General features: G+C 44.2%; 1 protein-coding gene across 5 annotated transcripts in view; it reads left to right on the top strand.

The window, feature by feature from the left end:
• The window catches only part of ESYT2 (extended synaptotagmin 2), a 269,954-nt gene that overhangs the window by 224,020 nt on the left and 23,810 nt on the right, over nt 1–22,124 (top strand). For 3 of the 5 annotated variants that reach the window (XM_063921918.1, XM_063921916.1, XM_063921915.1), the window contains 5 exons: nt 5,248–5,621; nt 8,149–8,247; nt 8,482–8,613; nt 11,955–12,060; nt 18,222–18,271. In XM_063921918.1, coding sequence (XP_063777988.1) covers nt 5,248–5,621; nt 8,149–8,247; nt 8,482–8,613; nt 11,955–12,060; nt 18,222–18,271 — 761 coding nt within the window. Of the gene's footprint in view, nt 1–5,247; nt 5,622–8,148; nt 8,248–8,481; nt 8,614–11,954; nt 12,061–18,221; nt 18,276–22,124 lie in introns of those variants that run through there. The other 2 variants (XM_063921919.1, XM_063921917.1) reach the window with 1 other exon arrangement.

Genomic DNA, 22,124 nt, shown 5'->3' with positions numbered 1-22,124 from the left:
ACTCGTGAGAAGGGTACATTAGACCAGCAGTCAGATAGGGGGGGGTTTGGCCAACCATAAATTGCCTCCTCCGGTATCAAAACGGAAATACTTTGGTCCGGTGTTTTAAGTCTTTAGACTTCAGTCTTTTCAAGGCTGTGGTACAAAAACAGTCACGACTTGTAACGCCAGGGCGCTAAAGTCAACAAGCCAGCGGCTTGACGGCCTCTTAGGCCTTCTCGAATTTCCAATTGTGGAAGCGCGCCTTTACACGTTACATTTGCCGGGTTACCAGACATCCACTCATGTATGTATCCACTATTTAAAGGACAAGACTGCCTCTGTCGGACGCAATTAGGCGTTTTGGCAGGTTGGAATTCAGTCTCTGCTGGTTTTTCAGCTGTTTTTATTTCCAGGCCTGGTACACCAACAGAGTCAGGGTTACTTATTCCCCTCTGTTTGGGGTACAAAAGCCGGAGGGCTCCTTCGCAGTCTCAATCAGCAAGTCACTTACTGCAGTTTGAAAATGGATTTTCTGCGGTTAGTATTTGCATATTTGGAGCCACAAAATTGCATAATTGCACTTGATCTTCACAATGCGTATTTACCCATTCCGGTTTGGTCACTGCATCACAGGTTCTAGCGTTTGCAAAACGCCACAACCATTAACCATTTCAGGTTCTACCATTTGGCTTCTTGTCAACGCCTCGGGTATTTACCAAGTGATGTTGGTGAGGATAGCTCATCTCAGAGCCCTGCCAGTGACAATCGTTCCATACTTAGACGATCTGCTCATAAGAACTCTGTCTCAACAGAGTTCCTCTAACTTGCGCTACTAATGTATACTGCGGTGGCAGGTCAAGTTCAAAAACAATCGCATCTAATTCCGTCTGAACGACGTCAATTCCTAGGTAAGATTATAAATACGGTAAATCAAAGACATTTACCTACTACACCAGCAAGAACAAATATACCATCTAGTAATTAGTGCAAAAGCCACGCACACTAGCGGTACATTGGTGTATTCGTGTTAGGAATAAGGATGTGTTTTCAAAGCGCTTTAGTTCGCCGGGCTTCACTCGCGTTTCCCACAGAGGGGCGAGGGTGTATATACTCTGGACGAGAGTCTCAGAGGTTCAGGAGTTGTAGTTAAAAAAGATCAGCGACAGGGGTTCTAAAACGGATCACGACAGATTGCTGTCGATAAATGTCCTGGAACTCCGTGCAATTTACAATGCACTACATACTTCGCTTTCAGTCTGACCAAGTGCAGTCAGACAACGCAACGGGAGTTGCATACACAACAACCAGAGAGGACCAAGAAGCCGCATGGCAATGCGGCAGGTAGCTCGAATCCTCAATTGCCCAGAACACCATTATGTGATGTTGTCGACGGGGTTCATTCCGCAAATGGACATCTGTTAGACAGATGATCTCACCCGTCGGGATTTATATCCTGAAAACTGGGCATTAAATCCAGAGGTGTTTCATATGTGAATCCACAGGTGGGGTTACTCTCAGGTATACATGAGGGCATCTCGCCACAATTACAAACGCTCAGTATGTGTACAGAACGACAGATCACAAGGGCAGTGGCGGTGGAGGTTCTCACATTCGTGTGGTCATACAGCCTCGTGTATCTGGCTCCACCATTTTCCGCTGCTCTCTCCGTTGCTAAAACGGATCATAAGACAGTTCGTCACAGTCATACTAGTGATATCTCATGGGTTTCGGAGAGCTTGCTTCTCGAATCTCCAAGGAATACTTGCACACGATTTTGGCCCGCTCATAATACGTCCAACCTGTTACAACAGGGACCGTTCTTTTACCCTTATTTACCTATGTACCGCGGCTGCGGTTGACGGGGTGGGGGTTCAGACCGCCCTCTTAAGAAAAGAAATAGGGCATTACAGTATCGGTTATACCAACCATGTTACGAGCTAGGAAGCCGCTTACGGCAGCTCATTATTACAAAATTTGGTGTGCCTATATAGGTGGGTGTGAAGCTCGGAAGTTTCCGACATCATCTTTCAAGTTACCCGTATTCTGTTATTTTACAGATGGGGTGGGATGGAGAACTGAGTTTATCTGCACTGAGGGTGCAGGTATCTGTGTGGTCAAGTTATTTTCAAAGACGTTTGACTCTATTACGTCGGTACACACCTTTTCTACAAGGTGTCATCAAATGCAGCCTCCATTTATCCCACCTACAGCGCCATGCAACTTGAGGCTGGGTTCAGATTTCTTACAGTTTTCATATTTTGAACCCTTACAACAAATGGGGATTAAGTTTCTCACTTGGAAAACGTTTTCTTCTAGCCTTAGCTTCGGCAAGGGTTTTGTTTTCATATTTGGGTGCCTTGTATTCCAAGCCACCGTATTTGAGTTTTCTCATGACAAAGCAGAACTTCGGACGAATTCCGATTTCTTATTCTTCACATCAATATACCAATAGTGGTTCCTGTGTTGACAGCACATTCTAGAATTCTGAATGTAGTACACGCATTACGCGTCTATATGTCCCGAACGTCTACAGTACGTAATACGGATACGTTGTTTGTTCTCTATGATGCGGCCAACTGGGGTTAGCCAGTTTCTCAGCAGACATTATCCAGTTGGATAAAAATGACTACAAGTCAGGCTTACTTTAAGGCTAAGTTACAGTCGCCTTCGTCAGTAATAGCTCATTCCACAGGTTCTGTGGGAATGTCAGAACCAGCGGGTCGTGGAGCGTCTACGACGCGGCTACATAGCCTTCAGTGCACCACGTTTGTGCACGTTTACATGTTATGAATGGTTGCGGCATCAGCATCTAGCTTTGGCTGCCTACTGTTACAAGTGTCAAACAGCTTTCCCGCCCACGAGGGAAGCTTTGGTACGTCCCAAGAGTACTCCAGTGACCCCTAGTGGATGAAAAAGAAAATAGGATTTTGGTACTTACCAGGTAAATCCTTTTCTTTGAATCCATAGGGGGCACTGGACGCCCACCCAGAGCAGTTTTACCTGGGTTGTTTTAAGCTCGGAGGAGCTTATGGTAACACATTTTACCTGTTTGTATTAAGCTCAAAGGAGCTTATGGTAACACTTTTTCACCGATTGGTTCAAATTATAAAGGTCTATCGGTTATGCTGTCAACTGTTTAGTTGACAGTAACGTTATGGGTCAACTTTGTTGTTGTCCGTTATATTATAGGAATTCTCCATTGTCAACCTCTCTATAGTAGTTCGCTCAGTAAAAACACTGAGGTCGTACACTGAGGTACTCTGGGATATGGAGGGGTGGAGAGTTCTAAATTTAAATATTCAGTGCCTTTGTTCTGCTACGCCGTCCATATCCCAAGAGTACTCCAGTGCCCCCTATGGATTCAAAGAAAAGGATTTACCTGGTAAGTACCAAAATCCTATTTTTGTATGTGCATCATGCTCGGATTAATTGACAATAGATTTGAGACATTTTATGACTGGAAATAGCACTGACCTGATTCTCAATTTGTGTAATTGGGCACATGGGACAGATAAAAGTCTATGTAGTCCTGCATATTCCTTTACGTAGTCCCTGTGTGACACTTTCTTACATTGCCTGAATGTGCCTTGGGGTCTGAGCTTCGGTTTTCAGCAGAGAGATGGCTGCATCACAGAGCACAGCGGTTGGTTATTTATTAGCAGTACAAATGTATCAGTATTTTACATAATTGATTCTTCATCTCCAATATACAGACATCAGGGGTTATTCTAAGCTGCACGCAGTGCTGATGTTCAGGTGACTTAGATTTCTTGTGCGACCACACATGCATCAGAATCTCTAAGAACTTGCATGGTGCATGCGTCCCTCACTATCTGCGTACAGAATCGCAGAACAGATTGAGCCACACTACCTATAGAATGTATTGGCGGTAAGTGGGAGGCGGCTGAATAGACGCACAAAGATATTCTGTATGATGGGCATGGTATGGGAATGTCATGGGCTTGTCGTGGTAGTGGTTGTGAATTCAGATTCTTAAAGAGGATCTTCACCTAGCATGCAGCTGTCTCGGCATTGTGTCCAGTACCTTCCGCCAGCACCCGTCGCAGCATTTTGCGCCCAGCACCCGTCGCAGCGTTTTGCGCCCAGCGCCCGTCGCAGCGTTTTGCGCCCAGCGCCCGCCGCAGCGTTTTGCGCCCAGCGCCCGCCGCAGCGTTTTGCGCCCAGCGCCCGCCGCAGCGTTTTGCGCCCAGCGCCCGCCGCAGCGTTTTGCGCCCAGCGCCCGCCGCAGCGTTTTGCGCCCAGCGCCCGCCGCAGCGTTTTGCGCCCAGCGCCCGCCGCAGCGTTTTGCGCCCAGCGCCCGCCGCAGCGTTTTGCGCCCAGCACCCGCCGCAGCGTTTTGCGCCCAGCACCCGCCGCAGCGTTTTGCGCCCAGCACCCGCCGCAGCGTTTTGCGCCCAGCACCCGCCGCAGCGTTTTGCGCCCAGCACCCGCCGCAGCGTTTTGCGCCCAGCACCCGCCGCAGCGTTTTGCGCCCAGCACCCACCACAGCATTGTGCGTCCAGCACCCACCAGAGCATTGCGTGTCCAATACCTTCCGCAGCATTGCGTGTCCAGCACCCACCACAGCATTGCGTGTCCAACACCTTCCTCAGCAGTGTGTGTCCAGCACCCACCGCAGCATTGTGTATCCAGCACCCACCGCAGCATTGAGTGTCCAATACCTTCCTCAGCATTGCGTGTCCAGCACCCACCACAGCATTGCGTGTCCAGCACCCACCACAGCATTGCGTGTCCAATACCTTCCTCAGCAGTGCGTGTCCAACACCTTCCTCAGCAGTGTGTGTCCAGCACCCACCGCAGCATTGTTTATCCAGCACCCACCGCAGCATTGAGTGTCCAATACCTTCCGCAGCATTGCGTGTCCAGCACCCACCACAGCATTGCGTGTCCAATACCTTCCTCAGCAGTGCGTGTCCAACACCTTCCTCAGCAGTGCGTGTCCAGCACCCACCGCAGCATTGCGTGTCCAGCACCCACCACAGCATTGAGTGTCCAATACCTTCCTCAGCAGTGTGTGTCCAGTATTAGCAGATTTAAAATTTCCAGTATAAAAACTAATTGTTTGGACCAATTTTGGTCTCTCCTGGCAGCTCCCCGGGAAGCCACTTATGAGACCTGTTACAGCCAAGATATAGCCGTTAAGTAGGAAACCAAAGGGGCTAACTCCTAGAAGCTGACAGTGTAAAGGAGGAAATCACTGGACAAACTGTGTCTGTAGCAATCACTGATATCTTCCTCTTGTAGATCCTCTATGTTGATAGACCTGTGCGATCGTCTGATGAGCAACATACTTCCCAAGTAAAGAGGCCGTCCATTTTCAAGGGGAAAACTCCAACACCTTCAACCTCATCAACTACAGCAGAGACACAGAAGCCTCCACCAACACCAAAACTAGATGCTAATAAAACAAGTGTAAATAAGGAGAAAGAGAGCTCACCAAGTGCTAGTCCCCAGAGACCAACAGAGCTACACAAAAGCTCTTCCAACCTCTCAGGTTCCAGCTTTACATACTCTCCCTCACACCTGTCCATGAAAGAGCCCACTCCCAGTATCGCCTCGGATATATCCTTGCCCATAGCCACCCAGGAGCTCCGGCAACGGCTGCGACAACTTCAAAAGTAAGTTTCCATCACCATGTCTTCATGCATCGCTGTTCTGCTGATGCAGTTTACATGCACAGGAAGTTGTGTTTGGTTCACCAAGGCAATTTCAAGGTAGGTACATGGTTACTTGCACCTCTCAGGAGACTACAGTGCAAACATAAATCACTTCACGTCAATTCACTTTAGTTTCACACCTTTCGGTAAAACTTTTATATTTTCATACCTAATGTTTAGACCTAATGTATGTCGTATCTGCCACTATGCAACATGGAAGCGCAAAATAGGTCCCATGAAATATATAGGACAGGTAGACGGTAGCTGCCAGCTCTGAGCTGGTGCAATAGTGTGGTCCTTTAGTGACGTAGAAACAACTGTGTGCCAGTTAGGGCAGCAAGTATGTGAATGTGCAACCGTCATTCCCTTTTCTCATGCTAATAATCTAACAGACTCTCCTTCAGCTTGGATTAGCAACTCTCCCACCTGTCCTTGGGTGTTTTAATTAGTATAGGGTCCTTGCATTTGCAGTCTACATATTGAAATAGGCACTAGGAATTAAAAGTCCTGAATAAAAGTATATAATATGTCAGTATTTAGAATGGGGTTGGTGTGGCCAGGCTGTTTCAGGGCATCGTTATTGTAACACTTTTTAGCATATCAGTTGCTTTTTACTTATGTAACACTTTAATTACTACTTCTACCTACAGATGTGTCAGCTTACATCTAGCCTCCTGGTATGTAAAACAGCTCTTCTACTTATGCCATGCCGTGGGGTAACCTGGTAGCGCCAAGCATCTTATCATGTGACTTTTCCCATTAAAAAGCGTATTTCGCATTACTATGCGAATAGGACACACATTAAGGATGCACATTGCTGATTAAAATGATATGCGGCATGACTATATTCTGTGTGGAACTGTGGCTGTATGTGCATATGAAACGGTACACTACAGAGCTTTCCTAGTAAACACTGTAACATACTATTTTGTATGCAGATACAGCCACAGATGCACAGAGAATATAGGCATGCTGCATATCGTTTAAATCAGCATAAGCTGCTTTTGCGTCCTATTTGCATAGCAATGCGCATAAGATACATTTCCAGCACAAAGAAAGCCGCCCGCCGCTAACGGAGTTGCACAGGACGTGTCGGCTCACTCACTTCAGGAATCTCGCACTGCGTGTATGGAGACACATCTGTATGAAACACTTCTAGCACCCAACTGCTACTTATTAATGTAACAGTTTCTAACACATAAAATGCTGCTTCTTACTAGTGTGATGATGCCTTGGGGTGGTTGGGTTGTGCTGGGCCGGGGTGTCTAACGCTCTGGACTTGAACCTTAAGAATGTGCACCTGTCTTTTTTTAATGTTTTAAGTAATAATCTAATGCTGTAGAATGAAATCTTGTTTCTGCACTTCTCACAAGCCGCACCAGCTTTATTGGGAACGCTCTTATTCTGTCTGCGCAAATTCGAGCTCCATTGCAGACACTGCCATTATCCATAAATCCCCCCCAAAAAAATGTATTCTCTGTGTGAATCTATGAAACACACCAACTTCTTTTAAAAAGAAAGAAATAGCATTTTTTAATGAAGTCTTTACCATCTATATCATAAATATAACTTTTCGGGTGGTGGCAGACGAGGGTTTTTCATTCTACCGATTATCCAGCTTCAGGAGTGCTCATGCCTCATTTTATAGTGTTTTATTGCTGGTGAGAAAGGGGTGTTGGTATTCTGTACACAGTGTACGGTGTGGGTTATGTTAAAAAGAAAAAACTGCCAGATGCACAATTCAAACTGACTTAACTCAGTTTATTCTAAATAAAACTCTACATCCAGTATGTATTTCATACTAATCGTCTATGGTATCCGGAGTGTAGGTCGACAGTCAGTAGGTCAACCACTATTGGCCGATGCGAACAAGGTCGACATGGGAAAAAAGAGTGATACTGTGAAGAGGTTGACACAGGACAGGTCAACACATGAAAAGGTCAACATGAATTGGCTACGATTGGGAATAGTAACCTGTGCGGAGCGCAGCGGAAGTGGAGCGAGGGCATGCGGTGCACTAATTGGAGTTCCTGGTTATGTTACGGAGAAAACGACACCAAAAAAACCCTCATGTTGACCTTTTCATGTGTCGACCTAGTTTATAGCTGGTCAGGTTACAAGTTTTCTCAAGGCTGACACGAATTATACTGTTCCTAAAAACTATTGTCCCTTTTCCTTTTTAAACTCTAATATTAAAATCCTTACTTCAGCTATAATAACTACTATAATACAGCACAATAAGTAATACATCTGGTTCACATTGGATATATAGCTCAGACACGGCTGTGGCAATATTACCTAAATGTGATAAATTATGTTAATAAGCAGCAGATTGCAATATTATTTAAAAATAAAATGAAAACCTCTTCGTACTCTTTTCACCTTTAAAAATCTTCATACAATTATCTCGTGATAGCAAATGAATGCATTCTGCGCACACACTACACACCTACCGGCTGCTAATTTCCTGTGCTCTTTCTGTTTTCAGTGGGACAACCCTGGGCCAGTCCCCGCTAGGACAGATCCAGCTAACCCTTCGGCACAGCTCTCACAGAAATAAGCTCATGGTTGTGGTACATTCCTGCCGGTAAGAGTGAAAGAAGCCGTAAAATCACAAATGGAACTCACAGGGTATAAATGTAGTTTAGAGAACAAGTACTGCTTTAAATGCAAGTTTAAATGGTTGCTATGGGTGCCATGTAGATTTTGTGTATACTACTTATTCCTTTTATAATATGTCCTGGTGAACGATACATTTGCAATGTGCATTGGTGTTCCATAAATATTTAAGTCCTTGCTTTATCTTTTTATCCACTTATAGAAACCTAATAGCGTTCTCTGAAGATGGCTCTGACCCATACGTTAGAATGTATTTATTGCCAGACAAACGAAGGTCAGGTCGAAGAAAAACCCATGTGTATAAGAAGACGTTAAATCCTGTATTTGATCAAACGTACGTCCTCTCTTTTACTCCCTCCAGTAAAGTATTAATTTGCTTTATTTATGTATTTATTATTGTACTAGCACTTTTTAGAAGATTTGGAAGATTAAGAGATGGTTGTTATTGCACAGCTGCTGCGGCTTTGTATGCAGCGGCTGTGTGATAATATACCACTGCCACAGCAGGTGTCTTGTGTAAATACACCTATCCTGCCGGCTTCTGTGATCTGCTGCTGCATCCGAGAACACCACATCGGATCATCTGTGGGAGCCCTCAAGTTACAAAAGATGGCCGGAACATTCCCACAGCTGAAGTCAGTGAAGCCACAACCAAGAATGTAGCCACTGTCTTCAGTGCGCTTAGAAAACAGGGACAACACATCAACGTTTTCTCCAAGTCTGCCCGTCGCTGTCCCCGCGTAGCTGCCAGACAGTGCTGTGGCTTGGGGGCATTGCATGCGATCCCGGAGGATGAGATCTGCGCACACGCAGTGCAGCATACACGCATGTGCAGATCTCTTACCATCGGAGATGTATGTAAACCATCAGGTTTCAGTACATCCCTGAATCAGGCCCAGTAAGTATGGATCTCTGAATTGAATGCATTAGGAAAGTGCTGAAGCATACAGCAGGATAGAGGGCCAGTTTTTAAACTATAGAGAGGTATATGTAATAGAGTCCGAGTTTGCTGGAGGTGCGGGATGTCAGCCGAGAATGGCCCCCCAAAAAAGTGGCAATCATTTACAGTGCAAAGCCAGGTTGGTTTTGCCTCGTAAGTGATTGCTGCTTTAAAAATACAGGCATTCTTGCTAGGCCAACATCCCAATTTCGGACCCTATTTCTTATACACCATAGTATCTTCCCATGCAAAAACAAAGGTGTTGGATTTTAGGAAGGCTGATTTTGTAGGGATGGGAAAATGTGTAAGCGATTCTTTGGTAGAGTGGAGGAACTTGGAAGCCGTGCAGGAGAGGTGGGAAACATTAAAATGTGCAATATTAAAGGCAACAGACCTTTGTATCAAAAGTGTTAGGAAAAACACAAGGAAAAGGAAGCCAGTGTGGTTTGCAAAAGAAGTAGCAAATATTGTGAAAGCAAAAAAGATGGCTTTTAGGAAATATAAGCAGACACAAAATAATGTAGACAAAGAGATATATCTTGTTAGACAGAAGGATACTAAGAAGGTAATCAGATGTGCAAAGGCACAAGCTGAGAAGAAAATGGCCCAGTCAGTGGGTAAAGGAGGCAAAACTTTTTTTAGGTATATAAGCGAAAGGAGAAAAACAAAAGGCGGAATAATAAAACTAAAGACAGACACTGGGAGTCTTGTTGAGGGAGACAATTTAATAGCAGATCATCTTAATAATTATTTTTGCTCAGTATTTAATACTGAAAGAGAGGGGAAGGGGCCACAGTTAAGTTTCAGGGATATTCAGGAAAATGACACAAGTACATTTACAAAGGAGAAGGTCCTAACAGAACTCTCAAAGCTGAAAGTGGACAAATCTATGGGGCCAGATGGGATACATCCAAGGATACTAAAAGAAATTAAAGAGGTGCTGGTAGCACCATTGACAGAATTATTCAACCAGTCATTAGCTACAGGAGTAATTCCAGAGGACTGGAAAAGAGCAAACGTAGTCCCACAGCACAAAAGTGGAAGCAAGGAAGAGGCAAACAACTACAGACCAGTGAGTCTTACATCAGTAGTAGGGAAATTGATGGAAACACTCTTAAAAGAAAGAGTTGTAGATTATCTTAAATCCGGCAATTTACAGGATCCCAAACAGCATGGATTCACTGGGGGGGAGATCATGTCAAACAAATCTTATTGACTTTTTTGACTGTGTGATGGATAAAGGTGGAGCCATGGATATAGCTTATCTAGACTTTAGTAAGGCTTTTGACACTGTTCCACATCGCAGACTGCTAAATAAACTTGAAAGTTTGGGATTGGATATTAGGATTATTGAATGGATAAGATCTTGGTTGAAGGATAGAAAACAGAGAGTTGTGGTAAATGGAGTGCATTCACAGGAGGGAAATGTTACCAGTGGAGTACCCCAGGGATCTGTACTTGGACCAGTGCTTTTTAATATCTTTATTGGTGACATTGCAAATGGCATTAAAGGGAAAGTATGCCTTTTTGCAGATGACACAAAGGTATGCAACAGGGTAGACACACCAGGTGGGGTAAAACAAATGATTGAGGATCTAGGTAGACTAGAGGAATGGTCAAGAGTGTGGCAATTACAGTTTAATGCCAAAAAATGCAAAATCATGCACTTGGGTCTCAAAAATCCAAAGGCTAAATATAGTATTAATGGCACTATTCTGGAAACTACTGAGGAGGAAAGGGATCTAGGAGCCACTATTTCAGATGACTTAAAGGCAGGTAAGCAATGTAACAAAGCAATGAGGAAGGCTAGTCAGATGCTTGGCTGCATTGGGAGAGGAATCAGCAGCAGAAAGAAAGAAGTAATAATGCCACTGTATAGGTCATTGGTACGGCCTCATCTAGAATACTGTGTTCAATTCTGGAGGCCATATCTTCAAAAGGATATTAATACATTAGAAACTGTACAAAGAAGGGCAACTAAAATGGTGCATGGCCTACATCACAAAACATACCCAGAAAGACTAAGAAATCTCAATATGTATAGTTTGGAGCAGAGAAGGGAAAGGGGGAACATGATAGAAACTTTCAAATATATCAAGGATTTTAACAAAGTCCAGGAGGGAAACATTCTCCAAATGAAGAGAAGCAATAGGACACGAGGACATGCACTGAGACTGGACGGGGGGAGGTTCAGGGGAAATTTGCGGAAAAATTACTTCACAGAAAGGGTAGTGGACAAGTGGAATAGCCTCCCATCGGAGGTGGTAGAGGCTAAGACAGTAGAGCAATTTAAACATGCATGGGATAGACATAAGGATATCCTTACAAAGAAATAAGGATCAATTAAGGTTAGAGATAAAAAAAAAAAAAAAAAGGGGCAGACTAGATGGGCCAAGTGGTTCTTATCTGCCGACAAATTCTATGTTTCTATGTTTCTATCTTGAAGTGGTAAAGAGTTTTCTATTGTACAGGGTTGCCAGTCTGAATTTGATTGATGTGAATTACATCATGATACAATAAACTTGTGTAAAACTGTCAGATGCATAATTCACAGGAGCACAAATGAGAAATATTGCAGTACTTTGTCAGATCACACGTACTTCTAAACACACCAAAATGTTATTTCCAAAAGAACCGAAACACTTGTGTGAAAGAGCCCTTGCATTTCCGTTTATTCGGTGTTATGCCACATAACGCAGTGACACACTGCATTCTTTTCTATGCTTGATTTTCAGCTTTGAGTTCAGTGTGTCGTTGCCAGAACTCCACAGAAGAACACTAGATGTTGCTGTTAAGAACAGCGGAGGCTTCTTATCTAGAGACAAAGGGCTGCTTGGAAAGGTGAGTTATTTAGTGTCATCACTTGTTTGGGAAAGGAAATTCTGATTTGCAATCCATGTAGCAGATACTCCAGCTCCAGCCTGCCTTGTGCAGGGGGAACGCTAAGCACATACTAACATACATATATAGATGTACAGTATTTTAAGATATGTGCTGTTTGGCAGCAGCACCGTATACCACAGCCGCAGTGCACAAGGTAGTCTGTACTGCAGCCGCCGCCGTCCAGCTCCATTCTTAAGAAAGTCCCACAATCCTCAGCTAGCTAGAGGATTATCTTTTAGGTACAGAAGAAGGATATAGGTAATGAATTGTTTAGCACCTAGATAAAGTTGACAAAGTTCCCATAAAAGGGAGGCAGAGTTTTTAACAGAATTTTAATCTTCCAAAAGACATGGACAGTTTTAGAATGTCTCGTTTATGCCAAATTAGCTGTAGTGTAAAAGGAAGTATTTGTTGTTTTGATACATGCATACATACTAGTGAATATGTTCACTGTTATTCTAGAATATGTTATGGTGCTCATATACACACTTGTCGATAACCAGATTTGATATATCAGTTATGGGACATGGCTTGGTTATCCAATGATCGCATACATTTACAGGTGACAGGCATCATTGAACCAGTGTTTCCGGTAGTCCCATTCACATCTAGACATATCTGGCACCCACACAGACACGGTCAGCAATTTGGGGTAATATTTTCTACAGTAGTAACGTAACATAGGCAATCCACATCAATACATGTTAGAGCAGCTGTGGACTGCAGCATATGCTGCCATTCTCATTTTATTCTTCTTTTACCTCTCCTGAACATATTAATTCTAAGCAAAGCGGAGAAAAAAAAGATTAGTGTCTGCTGTAGTTTAAGGGCTAGTTCACACTGGCCGGTTTTCCCCGGAAGAGAAATAGCCACCCGTTTTTTGCCCGTGGTCAGTGGCTTTCGCACACAACTGCTTTGTGCAGTGTTGAATGTTGTGGGCATGCACTGCAGCCGGATGGCAGCCGTCCTAGTGAGTGGATATCAATGGCTGTGACACGGCAATCGTGTCGCCTGAAAGTTGCTAGGTGCTACAATACTTTAAAAAAAAGTACATGGTAAAATTCCCGGCGGCTTTATGCCATCCGGGGAAAACCGGTCAGTGGAAAATAGCCCTAAAGCTCATTCTGTAGTGCTGGATATAGAGCTGTGATATGGAATAAAGCCTCATTCTGTAGTGACGGTTATAAATCTGTAATATGGAATAAAGCCTCATTCTGTAGTGCTGGATATAGAGCTGTGATATGGAATAAAGTCTCATTCTGTAGTGACGGTTATAAATCTGTAATATGGAATAAAGCCTCATTCTGCAGTGCTGTATATAGAGCTGTGATATGGAATAAAGCCTCATTCTGTAGTGCTGGATATAGAGCTGTGATATGGAATAAAGTCTGATTCTGTAGTGACGGTTATAGATCTGTTATATGGATTAAAGCCTCATTCTGTAGTGCTGGTTATAGAGCTGTGATATGGAATAAAGCCTCATTCTGTAGTGTTGGATATAGAGCTGTGATATGGAATAAAGTCTCATTCTGTAGTGACGGTTATAAATCTGTAATATGGAATAAAGCCTCATTCTGCAGTGCTGTATATAGAGCTGTGATATGGAATAAAGCCTCATTCTGTAGTGCTGGATATAGAGCTGTGATATGCAATAAAGCCTCATTCTGTAGTGACGGTTATAGATCTGTTATGGATTAAAGCCTCATTCTGTAGTGCTGGTTATAGAGCTGTGATATGGAATAAAGCCTCATTCTGTAGTGTTGGATATAGAGCTGTGATATGGAGTAAAGCCTCATTCTGTAGTGCCGGTTATAGAGCTGTGATATGAAATAAAGCCTCATACTGTAGTGCCGGATTTAGAGCTGTGATATGGAAAAAAGCCTCATCCTGTAGTGCCGGATATAGAGCTGTGATATGAAATAAATAAAGCCTCATACTATAGTGCCGGTATTAGAGCTGTGATATGGAATAAAGCCTCATGCTATAGTGCTGGTTATAGAGCTGTGATATGGAATAAAGCCTCATACTATAGTGCCAGATATAGAGCTGTGCTGCGTAATAAAGCCTCATTCTGTACTGCCGGATATAGAGCTGTGATATGGAATAAAGCCTCATACTGTAATGCCAGTTATAGAGCTGTGATATGTAATAAAGCCTCATACTGTAATGCCAGATATAGAGCTGTGATAAGGAATGAAGGGGCAGATGTATTAAGCCTGGAGAAGTGATAAAGCAGTGATAAGTGCAAGGTGATAACGCACCAGCCAATCAGCTCCAATATGTAAATTTACAGTTAGGAGCTGATTGGCTGTTGCATTATCACTGCTTTATCACTTCACCAGGCTTAATACATCTGCCACAAAGCCTCATACTGTAGTGCCGGATATAGAGCTGTGATATGGAGTAAATCCTCATTCTGTAGTGCTGGTTATAGAGCTGTGATACGGAGTAAAGCCTCATACTGGAGTGCTGGATATAGAGCTGTTATATGGAATAAAGCCTCATACTGTAGTGCTCGTTATAGAGCTGTGATATGGAATAAAGCCTCATTCTATAGTGCTGGTTATAGAGCTGTGATATGGAGTAAAGCCTCATACTGTAGTGCCGGTTATAGAGCTGTGATATGGAACAAAGCTTCATACTGTAGTGCAGGACATAGAGCTGTGATATAGAATGAAGTGTCATACTGTAGTGCAGGATATAGAGCTGTGATATGGAGTAAAGCCTCATTCTGTAGTGCTGGTTATAGAGCTGTGATATGGAATAAAGCCTCATACTGTAGTGCCGGTTATAGAGCTGTGATGTGGAATAAAGCCTCATACTGTAGTGCTGGATATAGAGCTGTGATATGGAATAAAGCCTCATTCTGTAGTGCCGGTTATAGAGCTGTGATATGGAATAAAGCCTCATTCTGTAATGCCGGTTCTGTGATATGGAGTAAAGCCTCATACTATAGTGCCGGGCATAGAGCTGTAATATGGAGTAAAGCCTCATACTGTAGTGCCGGTTATAGAGTTGTGATACGGAATAAAGACTCATACTGTAGTGCTGGTTATAGAGCTGTGATACGGAGTAAAGCCTCATACTGTAGTGCTGGATATAGAGCTGTGATATGGAATAAAGCCTCATACTGTAGTGCTGGATATAGAGCTGTGATATGGAATAAAGCCTCATTCTGTAATGCCGGTTCTGTGATATGGAGTAAAGCCTCATACTATAGTGCTGGGTATAGAGCTGTAATATGGAGTAAAGCCTCATTCTGTAGTGCCGGTTATAGAGCTGTGACGTGGAGTAAAGCCTCATACTGTAGTGCCGGTTATAGAGCTGTGATATGGAATAAAGCCTCATTCTGTAATGCCGGTTCTGTGATATGGAGTAAAGCCTCATACTATAGTGCTGGGTATAGAGCTGTAATATGTAGTAAAGCCTCATACTATAGTGCCGGTTATATAGCTGTGATATGGAGTAAAGCCTCATACTGTAGTGCTGGTTAGAGAGCTGTGATTTGGAATAAAGCCTCATTCTGTAGTGCCGGTTCTGTGATATGGAGTAAAGCCTCATACTATAGTGCTGGTTATAGAGCTGTGATATGGAATAAAGCCTCATCCTGTAGTGCCGGATATAGAGCTGTGATATGAAATAAATAAAGCCTCATACTATAGTGCCGGTTATAGAGCTGTGATATGGAGTAAAGCCTCATTCTGTAGTGCCAGATATAGAGCTGTGATATGGAATAAAGCCTCATTCTGTAGTGCTGGATATAGAGCTGTGATATGGAATAAAGCCTCATACTATAGCGCCGGATATAGAGCTGTGATATGGAATAAAGCCTCATACTGTAGTGCTGGCTATAGAGCTGTGATATGCAATAAAGCCTCATTCTGTAGTGCCGGTTATAAAGCTGTGATGTGGAATAAAGCCTCATTCTGTACTGCCGGTTATAAAGCTGTGATACGGAATAAAGCCTCATACTATAGTGCCGGTTATAGAGCTGTGATATGGAATAAAGCCTCATACTATAGTGCCAGATATAGAGCTGTGCTGCGTAATAAAGCCTCATTCTGTACTGCCGGATATAGAGCTGTGATATGGAATAAAGCCTCATACTGTAATGCCAATTATAGAGCTGTGATATGGAATAAAGCCTCATACTGTAATGCCAGATATAGAGCTGTGATAAGGAATAAAGGGGCAGATGTATTAAGCCTGGAGAAGTGATAAAGCAGTTATAAGTGCAAGGTGATAACGCACCAGCCAATCAGCTCCAATATGTAAATTTACAGTTAGGAGCTGATTGGCTGTTGCATTATCACCTTGTACTTATCACTGCTTTATCACTTCACCAGGCTTAATACATCTGCCACAAAGCCTCATACTGTAGTGCCGGATATAGAGCTGTGATATGGAGTAAAGCCTCATTCTGTAGTGCAGGATATAGAGCTGTGATATGGAGTAAAGCCTCATATTGTAGTGCCGGTTATAGAGCTGTGATACGGAATAAAGACTCATTCTATAGTGCTGGTTATAGAGCTGTGATACGGAGTAAAGCCTCATTCTGTAGTGCTGGTTATAGAGCTGTGATATGGAATAAAGCCTCATTCTGTAGTGCCGGTTATAGAGCTGTGATATGGAATAAAGCCTCATTCTGTAGTGCCGGTTATAGAGCTGTGATGTGGAGTAAAGCCTCATACTGTAGTGCCGGTTATAGAGCTGTGATGTGGAGTAAAACCTCATACTGTAGTGCCGGTTATAGAGCTGTGACGTGGAGTAAAGCCTCATACTGTAGTGCCGGTTATAGAGCTGTGATATGGAATAAAGCCTCATTCTGTAATGCCGGTTCTGTGATATGGAGTAAAGCCTCATACTATAGTGCTGGGTATAGAGCTGTAATATGTAGTAAAGCCTCATACTATAGTGCCGGTTATATAGCTGTGATGTGGAGTAAAGCCTCATACTGTAGTGCCGGTTATAGAGCTGTGATGTGGAGTAAAACCTCATACTGTAGTGCCGGTTATAGAGCTGTGACGTGGAGTAAAGCCTCATACTGTAGTGCCGGTTATAGAGCTGTGATATGGAATAAAGCCTCATTCTGTAATGCCGGTTCTGTGATATGGAGTAAAGCCTCATACTATAGTGCTGGGTATAGAGCTGTAATATGTAGTAAAGCCTCATACTATAGTGCCGGTTATATAGCTGTGATGTGGAGTAAAGCCTCATACTGTAGTGCCGGTTATAGAGCTGTGATGTGGAGTAAAGCCTCATACTGTAGTGCCGGTTATAGAGCTGTGACGTGGAGTAAAGCCTCATACTGTAGTGCTGACTATTGAGCTGTGATATGGAATAAAGCCTCATACTGTAGTGCCGGTTATAGAGCTGTGATATGGAATAAAGCCTCATTCTGTAGTGCCGGTTATAGAGCTGTGATACGGAATAAAGACTCATTCTGTAGTGCTGGTTATAGAGCTGTGACGTGGAGTAAAGCCTCATTCTGTAGTGCTGACTATTGAGCTGTGATATGGAGTAGATCTGGCGTAAAGCCGCTGAGAGATTGCTCTACAAGGTGCATACACAAAACTCACTTGTCACAATGACTGTGATCTGCATCTATGCACAAAGGCGGCTGCCTCTGTCATTTATTTACATACTGCGCTTGCGTCCCGCATCTTTACAAAGGTACATATGATCCAGAGTCACATGTTTCTCAGTATCCTCTAAATGGGCATTTCTTTGTGGCCCAACAATGCAGAGAGTCATACTTATGCATTCTCAAGCTAAACTGAGCCGCATCTCCTGCACCAAGCATATGGAGTAGGTGTAAGTGCTGATGATGAGCACTACTGATGCTCTGACATATGGAAAAGGAAGTGTGATGCATACCTATTAGGATGTGCGTATAGTCGCATGAGCATTCCATGAACACTCAGAAAGCTGCCACATTCTGACCTGAATGATGCTCAGGCCCTTTCAGTTTCATTTGCAATTTCTCTACCCATTTCTAAACTTCTTACAATAGGTTGCGACATCAAACAATCTTGCCTGCACTAATTACACATTGAAAATATTAAGAGTTGTAAAATGTAGAAAAGATTTAAATGTTTTATTTTGCTTTCATTTTACAGTTATTGCTGGACCTAAACTCTGAAGAAATCACCAAAGGATGGACACAGTGGTAAGAAAGATCTCTTCTCATATAGTTCCCACACACAAATACCAAGGAGGTACCCACAAGGACTCTGACCCCGATGAAGGGGCAGAGAATAAGGAAGGAATCCTCTGGATGTGTTGCCAAATTAAATATAGTCCTAAGCAATGCTGATTATACTTTGTTTACTAAGCGGAACACAATGACTACCATAGCTCATGCCTTACAATATAACCCTGAACAAACTCAAGTGTTCCATCTGTAAACCATTACTTCCTCAATGGAAAACGTGCACCTAAATTCTAAGTGAAGCCTACTGATTTCTTCCAGGATTTGTTACTCTTTTAAAATGGAACATTTACACCTTCATAATATAGACACCATAATGTAGTTTGGTATATTCAATAAGAGTCGGATCCATTCCGACATGCATTTGTCGGAATGTATCTGACAACCCCTATTCAAAGAGTGACCAAATCCGACTGTCAGATTTGAGCCTAATCCGACTATCATATTTGGCCGGTGTCCGTGCGGCTGTCAGCAGCTCCCCATGTGTGAGAACACATGGAGCTGCTGGAGTCGCACATTACGCCCAGTGCCGCCCTGCAGGGAGAGAGGTGTCTGGCCGGGGAAAGGCCGTCAAGGTACCTCTCATCCCCGTAGCCGCCGCACCATTCCCCATAGCCGCCACACCGCTCCCCATAAGCCGCCGCACCGCTCACCGTCTCCTCACCTCAATCCGACTTTTTTAAAAGTCGGATTGAGGTTGTCGTAAAGGGGGCCAAATCCTGTCGGATTTGGCCTTGTTTCCGACAAAAGCATGTGGATCCGCGGCTATTTTGCCGATCCACATGTTTTCCGACAAGTCGGGAATTCCTAACTTGTGGGGAAAAAATAGCCTCTGATGAATAGGTCGGAACCCCTTCCGACCTATTTCTTTCGGAAGCTGCTGTCTTTCCAACAAGACGGCAGCTTCCGACACTTATTGAATACCCTCCAAAGTAGACAATTAAAATGTTGATATGGACTATAAGACAAAAATCAATATTTAGACAAAATTTCAACAGGGTCATAATATACACAATTAATATATAGACAGGATAAAATGTCAACAGGGTTCAAATGTCCACAATCAAAATGTATACACAGGCCAACGGTTGAGATAGATAAACCAGTAAAATAAGAATTTACTTACCGATAATTCTATTTCTCATAGTCCGTAGTGGATGCTGGGAACTCCGAAAGGACCATGGGGAATAGCGGCTCCGCAGGAGACTGGGCACAAAAGTAAAAGCTTTAGGACTAGCTGGTGTGCACTGGCTCCTCCCCCTATGACCCACCTCCAAGCCTCAGTTAGGATACTGTGCCCGGACGAGCGTGCATAATAAGGAAGGATATTGAATCCCGGGTAAGACTCATACCAGCCACACCAATCACACCGTACAACCTGTGATCTGAACCCAGTTAACAGTATGATAACAACGAAGGAGCCTCTGAAAAGATGGCTCACAACAATAATAACCCGATTTTTGTAACTATGTACAAGTATTGCAGACAATCCGCACTTGGGATGGGCGCCCAGCATCCACTACGGACTATGAGAAATAGAATTATCGGTAAGTAAATTCTTATTTTCTCTGACGTCCTAGTGGATGCTGGGAACTCCGAAAGGACCATGGGGATTATACCAAAGCTCCCAAATGGGCGGGAGAGTGCGGATGACTCTGCAGCACCAAATGAGAGAACTCCAGGTCCTCCTCAGCCAGGGTATCAATTTTGTAGAATTTTACAAGCGTATTTGCTCCTGACCAAGTAGCTGCTCGGCAAAGTTGTAAAGCCGAGACCCCTCGGGCAGCCGCCCAAGATGAGCCCATCTTCCTTGTGGAGTGGGCATTTACAGATTTTTGGCTGTGGCAGGCCTGCCACAGAATGTGCAAGCTGAATTGTACTACAAATCCAACGAGCAATAGTCTGCTTAGAAGCAGGAGCACCCAGCTTGTTGGGTGCATACAGGATAAACAGCGAGTCAGATTTTCTGACTCCAGCCGTCCTGGAAACATATATTTTCAGGGCCCTGACAACGTCTAGCAACTTGGAGTCCTCCAAGTCCCTAGTAGCCGCAGGCACCACAATAGGTTGGTTCAGGTGAAACGCTGAAACCACCTTAGGGAGAAACTGAGGACGAGTCCTCAATTCCGCCCTGTCCGAATGGAAAATCAGATAAGGGCTTTTACAGGATAAAGCCGCCAATTCTGACACGCGCATGGCCCAGGCCAGGGCCAACAGCATGACCACTTTCCATGTGAGATATTTTAAATCCACAGATTTAAGTGGTTCAAACCAATGTGACTTTTTGGAACCCAAAAACTACATTGAGATCCCAAGGTGCCACTGGAGGCACAAAAGGAGGCTGTATATGCAGTACCCCTTTTACAACGTCTGAACTTCAGGGACTGAAGCTAGTTCTTTTTGGAAGAAAATTGACAGGGCCGAAATTTGAACCTTAATGGACCCCAATTTCAGGCCCATAGGCACTCCTGTTTGCAGGAAATGTAGGAATCGACCCAGTTGAATTTCCTCCGTCGGGCCTTACTGGCCTCGCACCACGCAACATATTTTCGCCAAATGCGGTGATAATGTTTTGCGGTTACATCCTTCCTGGCTTTGATCAGGATAGGGATGACCTCATCCGGAATGCCTTTTTTCCTTCAGGATCCGGCGTTCAACCGCCATGCCGTCAAACGCAGTCGCGGTAAGTCTTGGAACAGACAGGGTCCTTGCTGAAGCCGGTCCCTTCTTAGAGGTAGAGGCCACAGATCCTCCGTGAGCATCTTTTGAAGTTCCGGTTACCAAGTCCTTCTTGGCCAATCCGGAGCCACGAATATAGTGCTTACTCCTCTCCATCTTATCAATCTCAGTACCTTGGGTATGAGAGGCAGATGAGGGAACACATACACTGACTGGTACACCCACGGTGTTACCAGAGCGTCTACAGCTATTGCCTGAGGGTCCCTTGACCTGGCGCAATACCTGTCGAGTTTTTCCCAACGGTTTATAATCATGTGGAAGACTTCTGGGTGAAGTCCCCACTCTCCCGGGTGGAGGTCGTGTCTGCTGAGGAAGTCTGCTTCCCAGTTGTCCACTCCCGGAATTGCTGACAGTGCTATCACATGATTTTCTGCCCAGCGAAGAATCCTTGCAGCTTCTGCCATTGCCCTCCTGCTTCTTGTGCCACCCTGTCTGTTTACGTGGGTGACTGCCGTGATGTTGTCCGACTGGATCAACACCGGCTGACCTTGAAGCAGAGGTCTTGCTAAGCTTAGAGCATTGTAAATGGCCCTTAGCTTCAGGATATTTATGTGAAGTGATGTCTCCAGGCTTGACCATAAGCCCTGGAAATTCCTTCCCTGTGTGACTGCTCCCCAGCCTCGCAGGCTGGCATCCGTGGTCACCAGGACCCAGTCCTGAATGCCGAATCTGCGGCCCTCTAGAAGATGAGCACTCTGCAACCACCACAGGAGGGACACCCTTGTTCTTGGTGACAGGGTTATCCGCTGATGCATCTGAAGATGCGACCCGGACCATTTGTCCAGCAGGTCCCACTGGAAAGTTCTTGCGTGGAATCTGCCGAATGGGATTGCTTCGTAGGAAGCCACCATTTTACCCAGAACCCTTGTGCATTGATGCACTGAGACTTGGCTCGGTTTTAGGAGGTTCCTGACTAGCTCGGATAACTCCCTGGCTTTCTCCTCCGGGAGAAACACCTTTTTCTGGACTGTGTCCAGGATCATCCCTAGGAACAGAAGACGAGTCGTCGGAACCAGCTGCGATTTTGGAATATTAAGAATCCAATCGTGCTGCCGCAACACTACCTGAGATA

The sequence above is a fragment of the Pseudophryne corroboree genome, chromosome 5 (assembly GCF_028390025.1).
Source record: "Pseudophryne corroboree isolate aPseCor3 chromosome 5, aPseCor3.hap2, whole genome shotgun sequence".
In the NCBI taxonomy this organism is placed as follows: Eukaryota; Metazoa; Chordata; class Amphibia; order Anura; family Myobatrachidae; genus Pseudophryne; species Pseudophryne corroboree.
The sequence above is the reverse complement of the archived record's forward strand: the minus strand, read 5'-3'. Positions and strand labels throughout refer to the sequence as shown.